The sequence below is a fragment of the Ursus americanus genome, chromosome X, assembly GCF_024610735.1.
Source record: "Ursus americanus isolate L20-20 chromosome X, mUrsAme1.1.p, whole genome shotgun sequence".
Taxonomy (NCBI): domain Eukaryota; kingdom Metazoa; phylum Chordata; class Mammalia; order Carnivora; family Ursidae; genus Ursus; species Ursus americanus.
In genome coordinates this window covers 97351090-97364448 of record NC_142164.1, presented here as the reverse complement: position 1 = coordinate 97364448, position 13359 = coordinate 97351090, and the positions used below count along the sequence as shown (strand labels likewise).

The 13359-nt window shown below is 37.5% G+C and overlaps 1 protein-coding gene across 8 annotated transcripts in view; it reads right to left on the bottom strand.

The window, feature by feature from the left end:
* Positions 1 to 13359, bottom strand: part of TAB3 (TGF-beta activated kinase 1 (MAP3K7) binding protein 3) — an 85041-nt gene that overhangs the window by 24479 nt on the left and 47203 nt on the right. For 7 of the 8 annotated variants that reach the window (XR_015723356.1, XR_015723355.1, XR_015723357.1 and 4 more), the window contains exon 5: positions 3855 to 4046. Coding sequence is in view for 5 of the 8 variants with exons in the window: in XM_087859773.1 (XP_087715899.1) it covers positions 3855 to 3956 (102 nt within the window). In the remaining 3 variants the exon portion in view is untranslated. Of the gene's footprint in view, positions 1 to 225; positions 412 to 3854; positions 4047 to 13359 lie in introns of those variants that run through there. The other variant, XM_087859777.1, reaches the window with a different exon arrangement.

Here is a 13359-nt window from a genome sequence, read left to right as displayed (position 1 = left end):
AAGATTAATACCAAGAAAATGAACAAATCCTAATAGAAGTCAAGCTTTGCAGGTTACGCAAACACGACTGTCACAAAATAAGTCGAGAACGGCATTTTAAGCACAAACAGCTTCACAGTCATCTACCCTGACATGGAGATCCCAAACAATTCATATTGTTTCACAGACATTTAGTTCCTATGACTAGTACTACTTGCTACTGCTACAGAAATGGAAAGCACCCACTGATGAACACTGTGACTCAACTCCAAGTTTTCTGAGTCCAAATCCAGGACTCATTTTAGGTCTGTTGCATCTCAACAAATTAAAGTGTTGGGCCAATCTTGGATTCACCACAACTGCTCTAACATACAAGTTAAAGCAATATTCATCATTAATACTTAAACTGAAAAACATGAAAATAACCATGCTTTAGGTCTCGAAAGGCACTGAAACCACAAAAGGAGAAAAGTTATAATAAAATTCCTAGAATAAAAACAATAAAAATTCTAAAGCAGCCTTTTCTTTTAACCATATTTATCCCTATATAACTTCAACTATCATTGGGAGAGATTAAGGTAAACAAAGAAATCAGTAAGAACAAGTCCATTGTTTGAATTACGGCTCCACAACTTTGCCAAAGTTAAGGCCATGTACCAGAAAACCGGGTCTCGACTGCCTTAATGAAATTCATTCACATTCCCACAGTCTCAAAATTTTTTACCCTCAGAATCACTGTAGGATTTGAATTTTTGAGTCGCTATGCACACAAAGATGGTGATACCAAAGTGACATTTTAGACACTCCAACAATAATCTAACTAATGAAGGAGGTTCCTCTCTTTTAAATTTGAAAATATTATAAGGTAGTTTTCCATTAAAATACAAAATTCTGAACTATTTTATTAGCCTAAAGCACTACTATCCATTGCCTTCAGAATAATAAAACTTCTCAATTTCTGTGACTTTCTCTGTAGTTCATAAATACAAAGATATGCACATACATACCTACTACTGTATATTTATTTTAGAAAAAGCACATTTTATATAAAAATGAAAGTAAACACTTTTCCATCTGCTGAGAAGCAAATAAGGTTAAATCTAAAACAGAACATACAATGCTGTAATTTTAGAGCTGGAAGAACTTTTAGGATTCATCTATTCCAACTCAACTCATTTACAGATGAGGAAAGAGATGCCCACAGAGTTATATGGCTTGAGAGCAAGCACTTAACTGGTTCACAGGAGGGCCAGTTCTAGATTCTCTGTCTCCTCATTCCCACTGCTGTTTCGACTATAACACAGTAATTTACAAGGGAGAGGATGTTAGGCCAAAAGGAAATTACTATACTAAAGCTTTAGGAAGTAAACAAAGATTCAGTTAAGCAAACCTTTGCAAAATGAATTGTCAGAAATTTTCAAAGAATCGGCTTCATCAAAACTCCATACATAACTTGTATCTGTTTCCTTATATAAAGCTTTGATACTAAAATTCTGAGCCACAGAGAAAAGTAATTGTTGAAATTTAAGGAGAAAATTATTGAAACTCAAAGTTCGGCCTTTTTAAAAATCCTGCTTTAAAAAGCACTGTGATCAAGGAAAAGCAGCTAGTTATTAAGCAAATTTGGATCCAAAGGATTCAAACTGATTGCCTACTAGAAAATGTCACTGACAGATATCTGAAAGAAAAGAATATGAAAAGTGAAAATAAAGTATCTCTGCAACTGGACTGAAAGGAGAACAAAAATTAGCCCATTTTATATGAAACCTACAGCAGTTGTGGATACTTCACTATTTGACGTTTGTATTAATGCTGCTGAAATTTCATGTGTTCTACAGTGAATCAGGGAGCCTAAACAATATCCTCGAGAGAGGACCCAAATTCACAATGATACAAAGTTGGTCTGTCAGCCTATTCAAATGCATGTCTACAGTGACAAGGTAAGTAAATTTTTCCTGTGAAGAAAAAATTTAAACCAGCAATACAAGATATTTAAGTATTATCTTTAAGAAAGCATTTTTAAAAGACTACCACCAAAACAGATTCAAATGTCATCTTTAACTTGCTAAATGCCTTCAAAAGAAAAAAATGCATACAAAATTTATCAAACAGTAAATATAAATAAAGAAATCAAAATTATTTAGTTGGATAAAGAGGTCAGATTCTTTCTCTTTTCTTTCTTTTTTTGATTTTTTTTTCAGTAGGCTCCATGCCCAATGTGGGGCTTGAACTTACAACCCTGAGATCAAGAGTTGGATGTTCTACAGAATGAGACAGCCAGGTGCCCCAAGAGGTCAGAAATAAAAACAAAACAAAACAAAAAAACCCCCCACATATATAAACTCTTGAAAAGACCAAGGCAAAAAAGCATCATACTCCTAAAAAGTGACCCTAAACTGAGAGGTTATAGCTCAGAGAGAGAGAGGCTTTAAGACTTGAATATTAAATGTAAACTACTGAGTCTTCAAATGCAAACAGAAAAACCTTCAGAGCCACTAGGTGGTAAGTCTCCATAGCAATAAACTCTGTTAATCCCGAAGGAACAGAGAAGAGAAAGACTTGGGTCGATGTAAATTAGCAATAAATGCTCATTAAGCTGAAATTAAAGTTCATTCCTTCACTTTAGTAAGTGTGAAAAAGACACTAAGCCATGAAAAAAATATAGATGATAAAGGCATAAATCTGAAAAAACAAAGTCAGAGCTGGGGGATAGGTGGTGAGGATAGGTAAGGAAGGTGACTGCTAGGAAATGGTTTTAACTAGAAGCCTCATTCATGCTTGGTTTTACTCCAGTGGGAAGCACCTTTGCTCTACCAGAGACCAAAATGGGGCTAAAGTAAAGAACGGAAATTCAGACTGGGAATGTGTGCTAGAAAAAAAACAAAAACAAGCTATAATACAAAAACCATAAGCCCAAAGGTCTAGACCTAGCAGAAGGGCTAGGAAGCACCTCTTTTTACCATACTTAATTGTTCTGTGAGTCTCTACTTGTAACTAACTTGCACTGTATATATGCTTAGGTGATATCCCGCAGTAAGGTATACTCTGCATACGATGCAGTAAGGTAGAATTTGAACTGACTGTGTGTGAGGAAGTCCAGTGGCCAAGACAAAAGTACTGTACCCAAAAGTGAACCAAACAGGGAAATGCTATAACCCAGAACACACTGAGATCCTGTGGAGGATGATGCAAAATTCGACAAGGGAAGCATTAGGCCAGTTTGTCTGTTGTCCCTTGAATGGGAAAAAACATTCTATCCAATATTAAAGATATATTTCACTACAAGACATCAAAACCAAAGGAATATGATTAAACTAGAGAAAGTGGCCTTATACTTAAAATTACCTATTAGTAAGCATTTATCAACTACAAAACCAGTAAAAAAGGGACTGGACGCTATAGACTTTAAAAAATTGGCTCAGAAGTATATAGCCTAAAAAGTTATAATGATAAATTTGAGATTCAAAATTCAAATTTAAGGATTTTGAGACTGATCGAACAACTCCAAAAATGTAAAAAGTGAAATGTGAACATAATCAGTTTTTGTTTTGCTACATGCCTTTTTGTCTCTAAATCAGTTGTCCTCAATGGGGTAGGCTGCGCCTCCCATAAGACACGTAGCAATGTGTGGAGACATTTTTGGTTGTCACAACTGCGAAAGTACTATTGGCATCTAGTGGTAGAGACCAGGAATACTGCTAAACAGCCTACAATGTACAAGGCAGGGCCCCACAAAAAGGATTACCCAGCCCCAAATGTCAATAGCACCAAGGCTGAGAAATCCTGCTCTAAGTATCTCCCATTACCCTCCCCATAGACAAGAAAACTCAAGGAGAAATGCAGCTTAATATCACTGTCATTGCTGGGTAATCTACCTGTAACATGCACTGAGACACAACACCCTCTGGAATCTCCGGGAAGCGTTGTCGGAGGTCATGGAGAACCTGCATGTCAAGCTGTGGACTGCTCTGCGCCATGCCAGAACAAATGGTGGTCAAGTATCTGTTAGGAAATTGATGCTAACCGGCCTTCCGATAGTAATGATCTTCCAACACCGCATTGATTTTCTATTAAAAGAAATGAAAGTTAATCACTGTTATACACCTAAAACTTATGTAACGTTGTGTGTCAACATACTCCAATAAAGTACGGTTGCACCTAATTATATATTTCACTTTATTCAAATAGAAATGATCACTCTGTTAAAATGGAGATACGGAAGATAAGTATAGTTAATTCCAAAGTTGTAAAATTGACAAATTCAATTTAGCCAGACTTTTCTGATATAATATAGCCAATCACTGGTTTAGAAACAAAAGAAGCCAAAAAAAAAAAAAATAAGAAAACAAGGACTTGCTGATAATACCACAGAGCATTACCTGTCCTGTCTGACATTCTACTTGCACTTTGAGGCCAAAAGGTTTGAATTTGAAGTATGAGTAAAGGAAACCCAAAGTCTAAAGGAAATAACTTAGCAAACAAAAATGGAAACGCAGAATCCTTTGTTTTTAATGATGATGCTTTGCTGGAGGGGAGATGGGTGGGGGGATGGGCTACTGAGTAATGGGGCATTACGGAGGGCGCTTGTGGTGATGGGCACTGGTGTTGTATACAAGTGATGGATCACTAAATTCTACTCCTGAAGCCAATACTATACTGTATGTTAACTAACTTGAATTTAAATAAAATCTGGGAAGAAAAATTAATTAATTAAAAAGATGATGCTGCTGGCCCATCATTAGCCAGACCTAAATAGCGAGGCTTTCACCTATTTCTGATGTCACCGGCAGAGGTGCTAAGATGGCAGGATTTGAGGGTACAGTTTGAGTGCAGAAAATTAACATCCAATCTCACCGGCACTACTCAAGTTGAGCACCCACATATAAATAAGGGAACTAGTGAAATAATGAAATCATAAATTAACTGGCAGCATCAAGGATCAATGAACTGATACACGTTTTAATACAGCTGACCTTTGAATGACATAGGGGTTACAGGCACCAACCCCAGTGCAGTCGAAAATCCGTATTTAAGTTTTGATTCTCCCAAAACTTAACTACTAACAGCCTACTGTTGACCTTACTGATAACATAAACAGTTGATTAATATGTATTTTGTATGTTAAATGATGTATTATATACTGTACTCTTACAATAAACTAGAGAAAAAATAGTAAGAAAATCATAAGGAAGAAAAAACATTTATAGCACTGTACTGTATTTATTTTTAAAAATCTGCATGTAAGTGGAGGTGCCTGGGTGGCACAGCGGTTAAGCGTCTGCCTTCGGCTCAGGGCGTGATCCTGGCGTTATGGGATCGAGCCCCACATCAGGCTCCTCTGCTGTGAGCCTGCTTCTTCCTCTCCCACTCCCCCTGCTTGTGTTCCCTCTCCCGCTGGCTGTCTCTATCTCTGTCAAATAAATGAATAAAATCTTTTAAAAAAAAAATCTGCATGTAAGTGGACCCACAGAGTTCCAACCTATGCTGTTCAAGGGTTCAACTGCACATATTTCCCATTTTTTTAAAGGGGAAAAACGTAGTGTATACCATACAATCTCATAATTTCTGTTGTGTTCACCATTTGATGGTCAGATGTTTTTAAGTCTGAGAAGTAAACACCTGCATCATCTTAAGAGGCATGGAAACCATGATTGTAAGCTACATGGTCTAAACCACACACATAAGGGTCATTCCACACCAAATCTTCTTTATCTTGCAAAAAAGCCTTGAAACTTGAAATCATACCATTACTTGGGGGCAATGTAGAGAACTATAATCAATATTTTACAAATAAAAAATGTCCGGATGGGTCTAAGAAGGCAGCATAGGAAGGCTCTGAACTCATCTCCTCCCATGGACACACCACATTTACGCCTACATATAGATCAATTCCTCCCGAAGAATGGGGGGCTGACGGAACACCTTCTGCACAATACAAGGCTAGAGGGACCTCAATCAGAACAGCAAGAGAAAGAGATGCAGGGTAACAAGGGCAACCCCACCTTGACGCCACAAACTACAATAGGGGAAGATATCGCTGACAGACTCACCTGCCCAGGGCACAGAAAATATGCTGCAACTTAAAGGGTAACTAGACTGTAAGTGAAGGAAAACCATTAACCCCAGAACATCCACCAAACAGTGGGGTAACTACTGGAAGTCTCCCTGGGGTCAGAGGTGCTGGTGAGTGCCACTGTTTACCTTCCCCCTCCCACCCTGATAGTCCACACAGGAGCAGGGACCAGGTGTTCTAGACAGCCTGTTACTTCAGCTAGTCCTGGGCCCCAAGCACACACCAGCTCCAGGCATCCAAGCAGGGTAGTCCCAGTGGGGCGCACACCAGGACCCACCTAGCCTACATTCAATACAGCTCCAGTAATCTCACCAAGGGGGCACAGTGCAAAGCCCCCTGAGAAACCTCCACACATGCCAGGTTCTGCTTCAGTTTCCCATTAGGGTAGCCCCACTGCGGAGTGCCCCGGGACCCAGAGACCACATGGATTACAGCTCCAGGCAGCCAGCTACCCAAACGTGCGAGGAATACACAGTCTGCACAGGGGATGTGTCTACACGAGGCCACTCCTCTAAGACTGGGAGAGGCGGCTCTTTCACCTCATTCATAGAAACAAATACAGAAAATCAAATTTAAAAAAGGGGCAGACGAATACGCTATGAACAAAGTAAGATAAAATTTCAAGAAACTAAACCAAAATGAGATAAGCCATCTACCTGAAAAAGATTTCAAAGTAATGATCATAAAGTCACTCACCAGACTTGAGAGAAGAGTAGATGAACTCACTAAGAACTTCAACAAAAAGACACTATTTTTTTAACAAAAATCTGAGCTAAAGACTAAAATAACTGAAATTAAAAACATACTAGAGGTAATTAACAAGAGATTAGAGGATGCAGAAGAACGGAGGAGCAATCCAGAAAACAGGGGAACAAAAAACACGCATGCTGAGCATCTAAAAGCAATTTTAAAAACTGAAGACAGATATGGGACCTCTGTGACAACATCAAGCAAATTAACATTCTTATAATATGGATCTCAGAAGGAGCTAAGATAGAAAGGGGCAGAAAACTTGTATGAAGAAATAATAGCTGAAAACTTCCCTAACCTTGGGAATGAAAGAGACATCCAGGTTCAAGAAGCAGAGAGCCCCAAATAAGATGAACTCAAAAAGGCCCATACCAAAACACGTACTAATTAAAAGGTCAAAGATTTAAGATAATGAGAAAATCTAACAAGCAGCGAGAGGAAACCAAACAGTTATGCACAACAAAAAAACCCATGAGGCTATCAGCTGATTTTTCAGCAGAAACTCTGCAGGCCCAAAGAGAGTGGCAAGATGTACTCAAAGTGCTAAAAGGAAAAAAGCTGACAACCAACAATCCTCCGCACTACAGGGTATCATGTAAAATCAAAGGAGAGACAGAGTTTCCCGAACAAGTTAAAGGAGTTCATCACCACTGAACCAGCCTTACAAGAAATGCTAAAGGGACTCTTTAAGTGGAAAAGAAAAGGCCATGACAAGAGGTAAGAAAACAATGATAGGAAAAAATTTCAAGAGTAAAGGCAAACATAATACATCAATCACTTACACTGCTAGTATGGAGGTTAAAAGGCAACAGCAGTAAAATCATTTGTATCTAAAAAATTAAGGGAGTCACAAAATAAAAAGATGTAAAACATACATAAAAGATGGATGGGAAAGTAAAAATGCAGTCCCCTTAGAATATGCTAGAACTTTAGCAATCATCAACTTAATACAGACTGCTATTTACTTAGGATGTTATATATGAATCTCAAGGTAACTACAACACAAAAACATGTAAGAGATACACCAAAAAAATAAAAAGAAAGGAATCCAAGCATAAAACTAAAAGTCACCAATCATGAGGGAAGAGAGCAAGAGAATAAAGAAACAGATAATCACAAAAGCTATCAGAAAAAATTAACAAAATGACAGTAAGTACATACCTATCAATAATTACTTTAAATGTGAATGGTCTAAATCTTCTGATCAAAAGCCACAGGGTGACTGAATGCATAAAAAAAAAACAAACAAACCCAAGACCCATCTACATGCTGCCTATAAGAGACTTAACTTCAGACAAAAAGACACATACAGACTAAAAATGAAGAGAGGGAAAAACATTCCATCATTCCATGCAAATGAAAAAAAAAAAAAAAGAAGAAAAGAAAAAAAAGCTTGGGTAGCAATACTTCCATCAGACAAAACAGACTTTAAAACAAAGACCGTGGGGCACCTGGGTGGCTCAGTCAGTTAAGTGTCTGCCTTCGGCTCAGGTCATGATCCCGGGGTCCTGGGATCAAGCCCCACATCGGGCTCCCTGCTCAGCAGGGAGTCCACTTCTGCCCCCTCCCTCTGCCTCTCTCCCCACCTCCGTGCTTGTGCTCTCTCTCGGGCACGCTCTCTCTCTCAGATAAATAAAATATTTTAAAAATAAAATAAAACAAAGACCGCAACAAAAGACAAAGGGCATTATGTAACGATAAAAGGATCAATGCAACAAGAGAATATTACAATTGCAAATACACACCCAACATCAGGGCACCTAAATATATAAAACAAATGTTAACAAACAAAAGGGGAGAAACAGAATAATACAGTAATTGTAAGACACTTTAACATTCCACTTACATCAATGGATAAATCACTGACAGAAAATCCATCAAGATGCACTGGCTTTGAATGACACATTAGACCAGATGGACCAAATATATACGGAATATTCCATCCCAAAACAGAAGAATACATAATTCATTTCAAGTGCACATGGAACATTCTCCAAGATAAATCACATGTTAGGCTACAAATCAAGTCTCAATTAATTTAAGAAGATTGAAATCATATCAAACATGTTGTCTAATGACAATGATATGGAACTAGACATCAGTAACCACAGCCAACAACAAAAACTGGAAAAATACAACCAGGCAGAAGCTAACAAATATGCTACTAACCAACCAATGTTGTCAACAAGGACATGAAAGAGGAAATTTAAAAATACCTGGAGACTAATGAAAATGAAAACACAACAGTTCAAAATCTTTGCGACACAACAGAAGCACTTCTAAGAGGGAAGTTTATAGTGATACAGGCCCATCTCAAAAACCAAGAAAAAGCTCTATACCTGAAGGAAGTAGAAAAGTAAGGACAAACAAAGCCCAGAGTTACTAGAAGGAAGAAAAGAGTAAAAATCTGAGTGGAAATAAATGAAAATGAGACTGAAACACAATAGAAAAGATCAGTGAACAGCTGGTTCTTTGAAAAGATAAAAAAGATAAAAACCCTGGCAGACATTTAGACAGGCTCATCAAGAAAAAAAGAAGACTGAAATAAATAAGATCAAAAATTAAAGAGGAGAGGGGGACCTAGGTGGCTCAGTCAGTGAAGTATCCAAGTCTTGATTTCGGCTCAGGTCATGATCTCAGGATTATGAGATCAAGCACACACTGGGCATGGAGCCTATTTAAGATTCTCTCTCCCTTCCCCTCTGCCCATCCACCCACCTCTCCTTGTGTGCTCTCTCGAAAGAAAGAAAGAAAGAAAGAAAGAAAGAAAGAAAGAAAGAAAGAAAGAAAGAAAAGAAAGAAAAGAAAAGGAAAGAAAAGGAAAGAAAAATGGAAGAGGAGAAGTAACAACTGATGCCACAAAAATACAAAGGATTATAAGAGACTACTACAAAAAATTTATGTGCCAAAACATTGGGCATCGTAAAAAAGATGGGTAAATTCCTAGAAATACACAATATTCCAAGAGTGGATCAGGAAGAATAGAGTATTTGAACAAAGTGATTAGTTCTAGTAATGAAACTGAATTTATAATTAAAAAAACTACCCCCCCTCGAAAAAAGTCCAGGGCCATATGGCTACACAGGTAAATTCTACCAAACATTTAAAGAGTTAACACCTAACTTTCTCAAAGTATTCAAAAAAATAGAAGGAAAACTTCCACATTCATTCTATAAGACAAGCATTACCCCGATATCAAAACTAGATAAAGACACTACAATAAAAGGAAATTATAGGGGTGCGTGGATGGCTCACTTGGTTAAGCATCCGACTCTTGATTTCAACTCAGGTCATGATCTCAGGTTCATGACATCAAGCCCCGCATCAGGTTCCACATGGAGTCCACTTAAGATTCTCTCCCTCTCCCTGTCACCTCTGCTACCACAATCTCTTAAAAAAAAAAAATTTAAAAATGACAGAGTAGTGTCCCTGATAAACAAAGATATAAAATTCATCCACAAAATATGAGCAAACCAAATTCTATACACCGAAAAAGTCATTCACCACAATCAAGTGGGGTTTATTCCAAGGATGTGAGGATGGTTCAATATCTAAAAATCAACGAACGTGATACACCACACTAACAAAAGGATAAAAAGTACATGATCATCTCAACAGATGGAGGAAAAAAAATTGACATGCATCTATAATAAAAAACTCTCAACAAAGTGGGTTCAGAAGAAAGGTAACTCAACATAATATAGGTCATAGATGAAAAACAGTACATTCAATGCAGAATAAGAGAGTTTTTCCCGTAAGATCAGGAACAAGATAAGGATGTCCCCTCTCAACGTAGTACTGAAGTCCTAGTCAAAGCAATCAGACAATAGAAATAAAAGGCATCCAAAGTGGTGAGGAAGAAATGAAACTGTCACTATTCACAGATGACATGACACCATATAGAAAAAAACTCAAAGATGCCACCAAAAAACTATTAGAATAAATGAATTCAGGGGCGCCTGGGTGGCACAGCGGTTAAGCGTCTGCCTTTGGCTCAGGGCATGATCCCAGGGTCCTGGGATCGAGCCTCGCATCAGGCTCCTCCGCTATGAGCCTGCTTCTTCCTCTCCCACTCCCCCTGCTTGTGTTCCCTCTCTCGCTGGCTGTCTCTATCTCTATCGAATAAATAAATAAATAATCTTTTAAAAAAAAGAATAAATGAATTCAGTAAAGTTACAGGATATAAAATATACACAAGTCTGTTGCATTTCTAGACACTAACAACAAAGTGAGAAAATCCCATTTACAAGTGCATCAAAACAGAATAAAATATGTAGAAATAAACTTAACCAAGGAGATGAAAGACCTATACTCTGAAAACTGTAAGACACTGATGAAAGAAACTGAAGATGACACAAACAGACGCAAAGATACATCAGGCTCACGGAGTGGTATAGTTAGTATCATTTAAATGTCCACACCACCCAAAGTAATCTACAGATTCAATGCAATCCCTATCAAAATACCCACAGCATTTTTCACAGAACTAGAACAAATAATCCCAAAATTTGTATGGAACCACAAAAGACCCCAAATAGCCAAAGCACTCTTGAGAAAGAAGAACAAAGCTGGAGATATCACAATCCCAGATTTCAAGCTATACTACAAAGGTACGGTAATCAAAACAGTATGGTAATGTAAAACAATAGACACATAAGATCAATGAAGCAGAACATAGAGCCCAGAAAGAAACCCAGGCTTACATGGTCAATTAATCTACACTAACGGAAGCAAGCATATACAATGGGGAAAAAAAAACAGTCTCTTCAATAAATGGTGCTAAAAAAAACAAACAAACTGGAGAGCTACATGCCAAAGAATGAAACTGCACCACTTTCTTACACCATACACAAAAATAACCTCAAAGTGGATTAAAGACCTAAATGTGAGACCTGAAAGCATAAAAATCCTAAAAAAAATAGGCAGTCAGTCAGCCTTAGTGACGTTTTTCTTGATGTCTCCTTAGGGAAACAAAAGGAAAACTACGGGGACTACATCAAACTAAAAAGCTCTTATACAGCAAAAGAAACCATCAACAAACCAAAAAGACAACCTATCGAAGGGGAAAAGATATTTCCTATTGAAGGGGAGAAAATATATTAAGAGTGCATACAACACCAAAAACAAAACAAAACACCAAACATTCCAAATAAAACATCCAGATGGCCAACAGACACATGAGAAATCACTCACCATCACGCATCATCAGAAAAATGCAAATCAAAATCACAATGAATCAGCACTTCACTCTTGCCAAAATGTCTAATATCAAAAAGACAAAATTAAGTGTTGGCGAGGATGTGAAGAAAAAGAAACCCTCATGCACTAATGATGAGAACATAAATTGGTGCAGCCACTATAGAAAACAGTATGGAGGTTCCCCCAAAAATTAAAAAGAGAACTACCATACAATTCATGATTCCACTGTTGGGTATTTACCTGAAGAAAATGAAAACCCTAGTTTGAAAAGATACATGCACTCCCCTTTTTACTGCAGCATTATTTACAATAGCCAACTTATAGAAACACCCCAAGTGTCCACAATGATAGCTGAATTGTAAAGAACATGAGGTATATATATACACAATGGGGCATTACTCAGCCACAAAAAAATAACAACATCTTGTCATTCACAACAACATTAACCTCCAGGGTATTATGCTAAGTGAAATAAACCAATGATAGAAAGACCTATACTATATGATTTCACTTACATGTGGAATCTAAAAAAACAAAACAAAAAAATGAACAAGCAAGCAAGAAAACAGAAACAGACTCATAAACACAGAGAACAAACTGGTGGTTGCCAGAGGGGAGGAGGGAATTGGCAAACTACATGAAGGGGATTAAGAGGTACCAACATCCAGTTATAAAATAAATAGGTCACGGGGATAAAAAGTACAACATAGGAAATATACAGTCGATAATATTGTAATAATGATGTATCGTGACAAATGGTGGCTACGCTTATTGTAGTGAGCACTACTAATGTATAGAATTGTTGAGTCACTCTGTTGCCTGTTGTACATCTATAACTAATATGACATTTTAAGTCTACTATCCTTGAATTAAATTTTTTTTAAAAAACTGAATCTTTGAAAAACAAATGAAGAAATAAAAATGTTTAAGGAAAATACTGAATTACTTTTGCTGGTTTATAATTAAGTAGATACTTAAAAAACAATCATCGTGTAATCTCAAACTTGATGCTGACTGTAGGCAGGGCATTTCATTTTCCATACAAACTGCTGGCTTTCACTGGGCATCTGGCTTGCTCTCCCTTTCCTTTCAAGCTAAGACTGTCGAGTTATGTACTCTTTTTGTCTACCAATGGCCACAAAGCCCATGCCTATGAGACTCCGCCTAACCACTGGTAAAAAGAGTTATTAGAGACTGTTTTAAAGACTTCCAGCCACCACACGAAAGCTGTCTAATGAAGAAAAATTAAAATGTAGGGGAATACGACTGACATACATCTGGGCTTTCTGTCCACCCTGTACTCTTCTCCCTACAATTCATTCCTTAGTCTGCTTTAATCGGGCTCTTATCACTGTTCC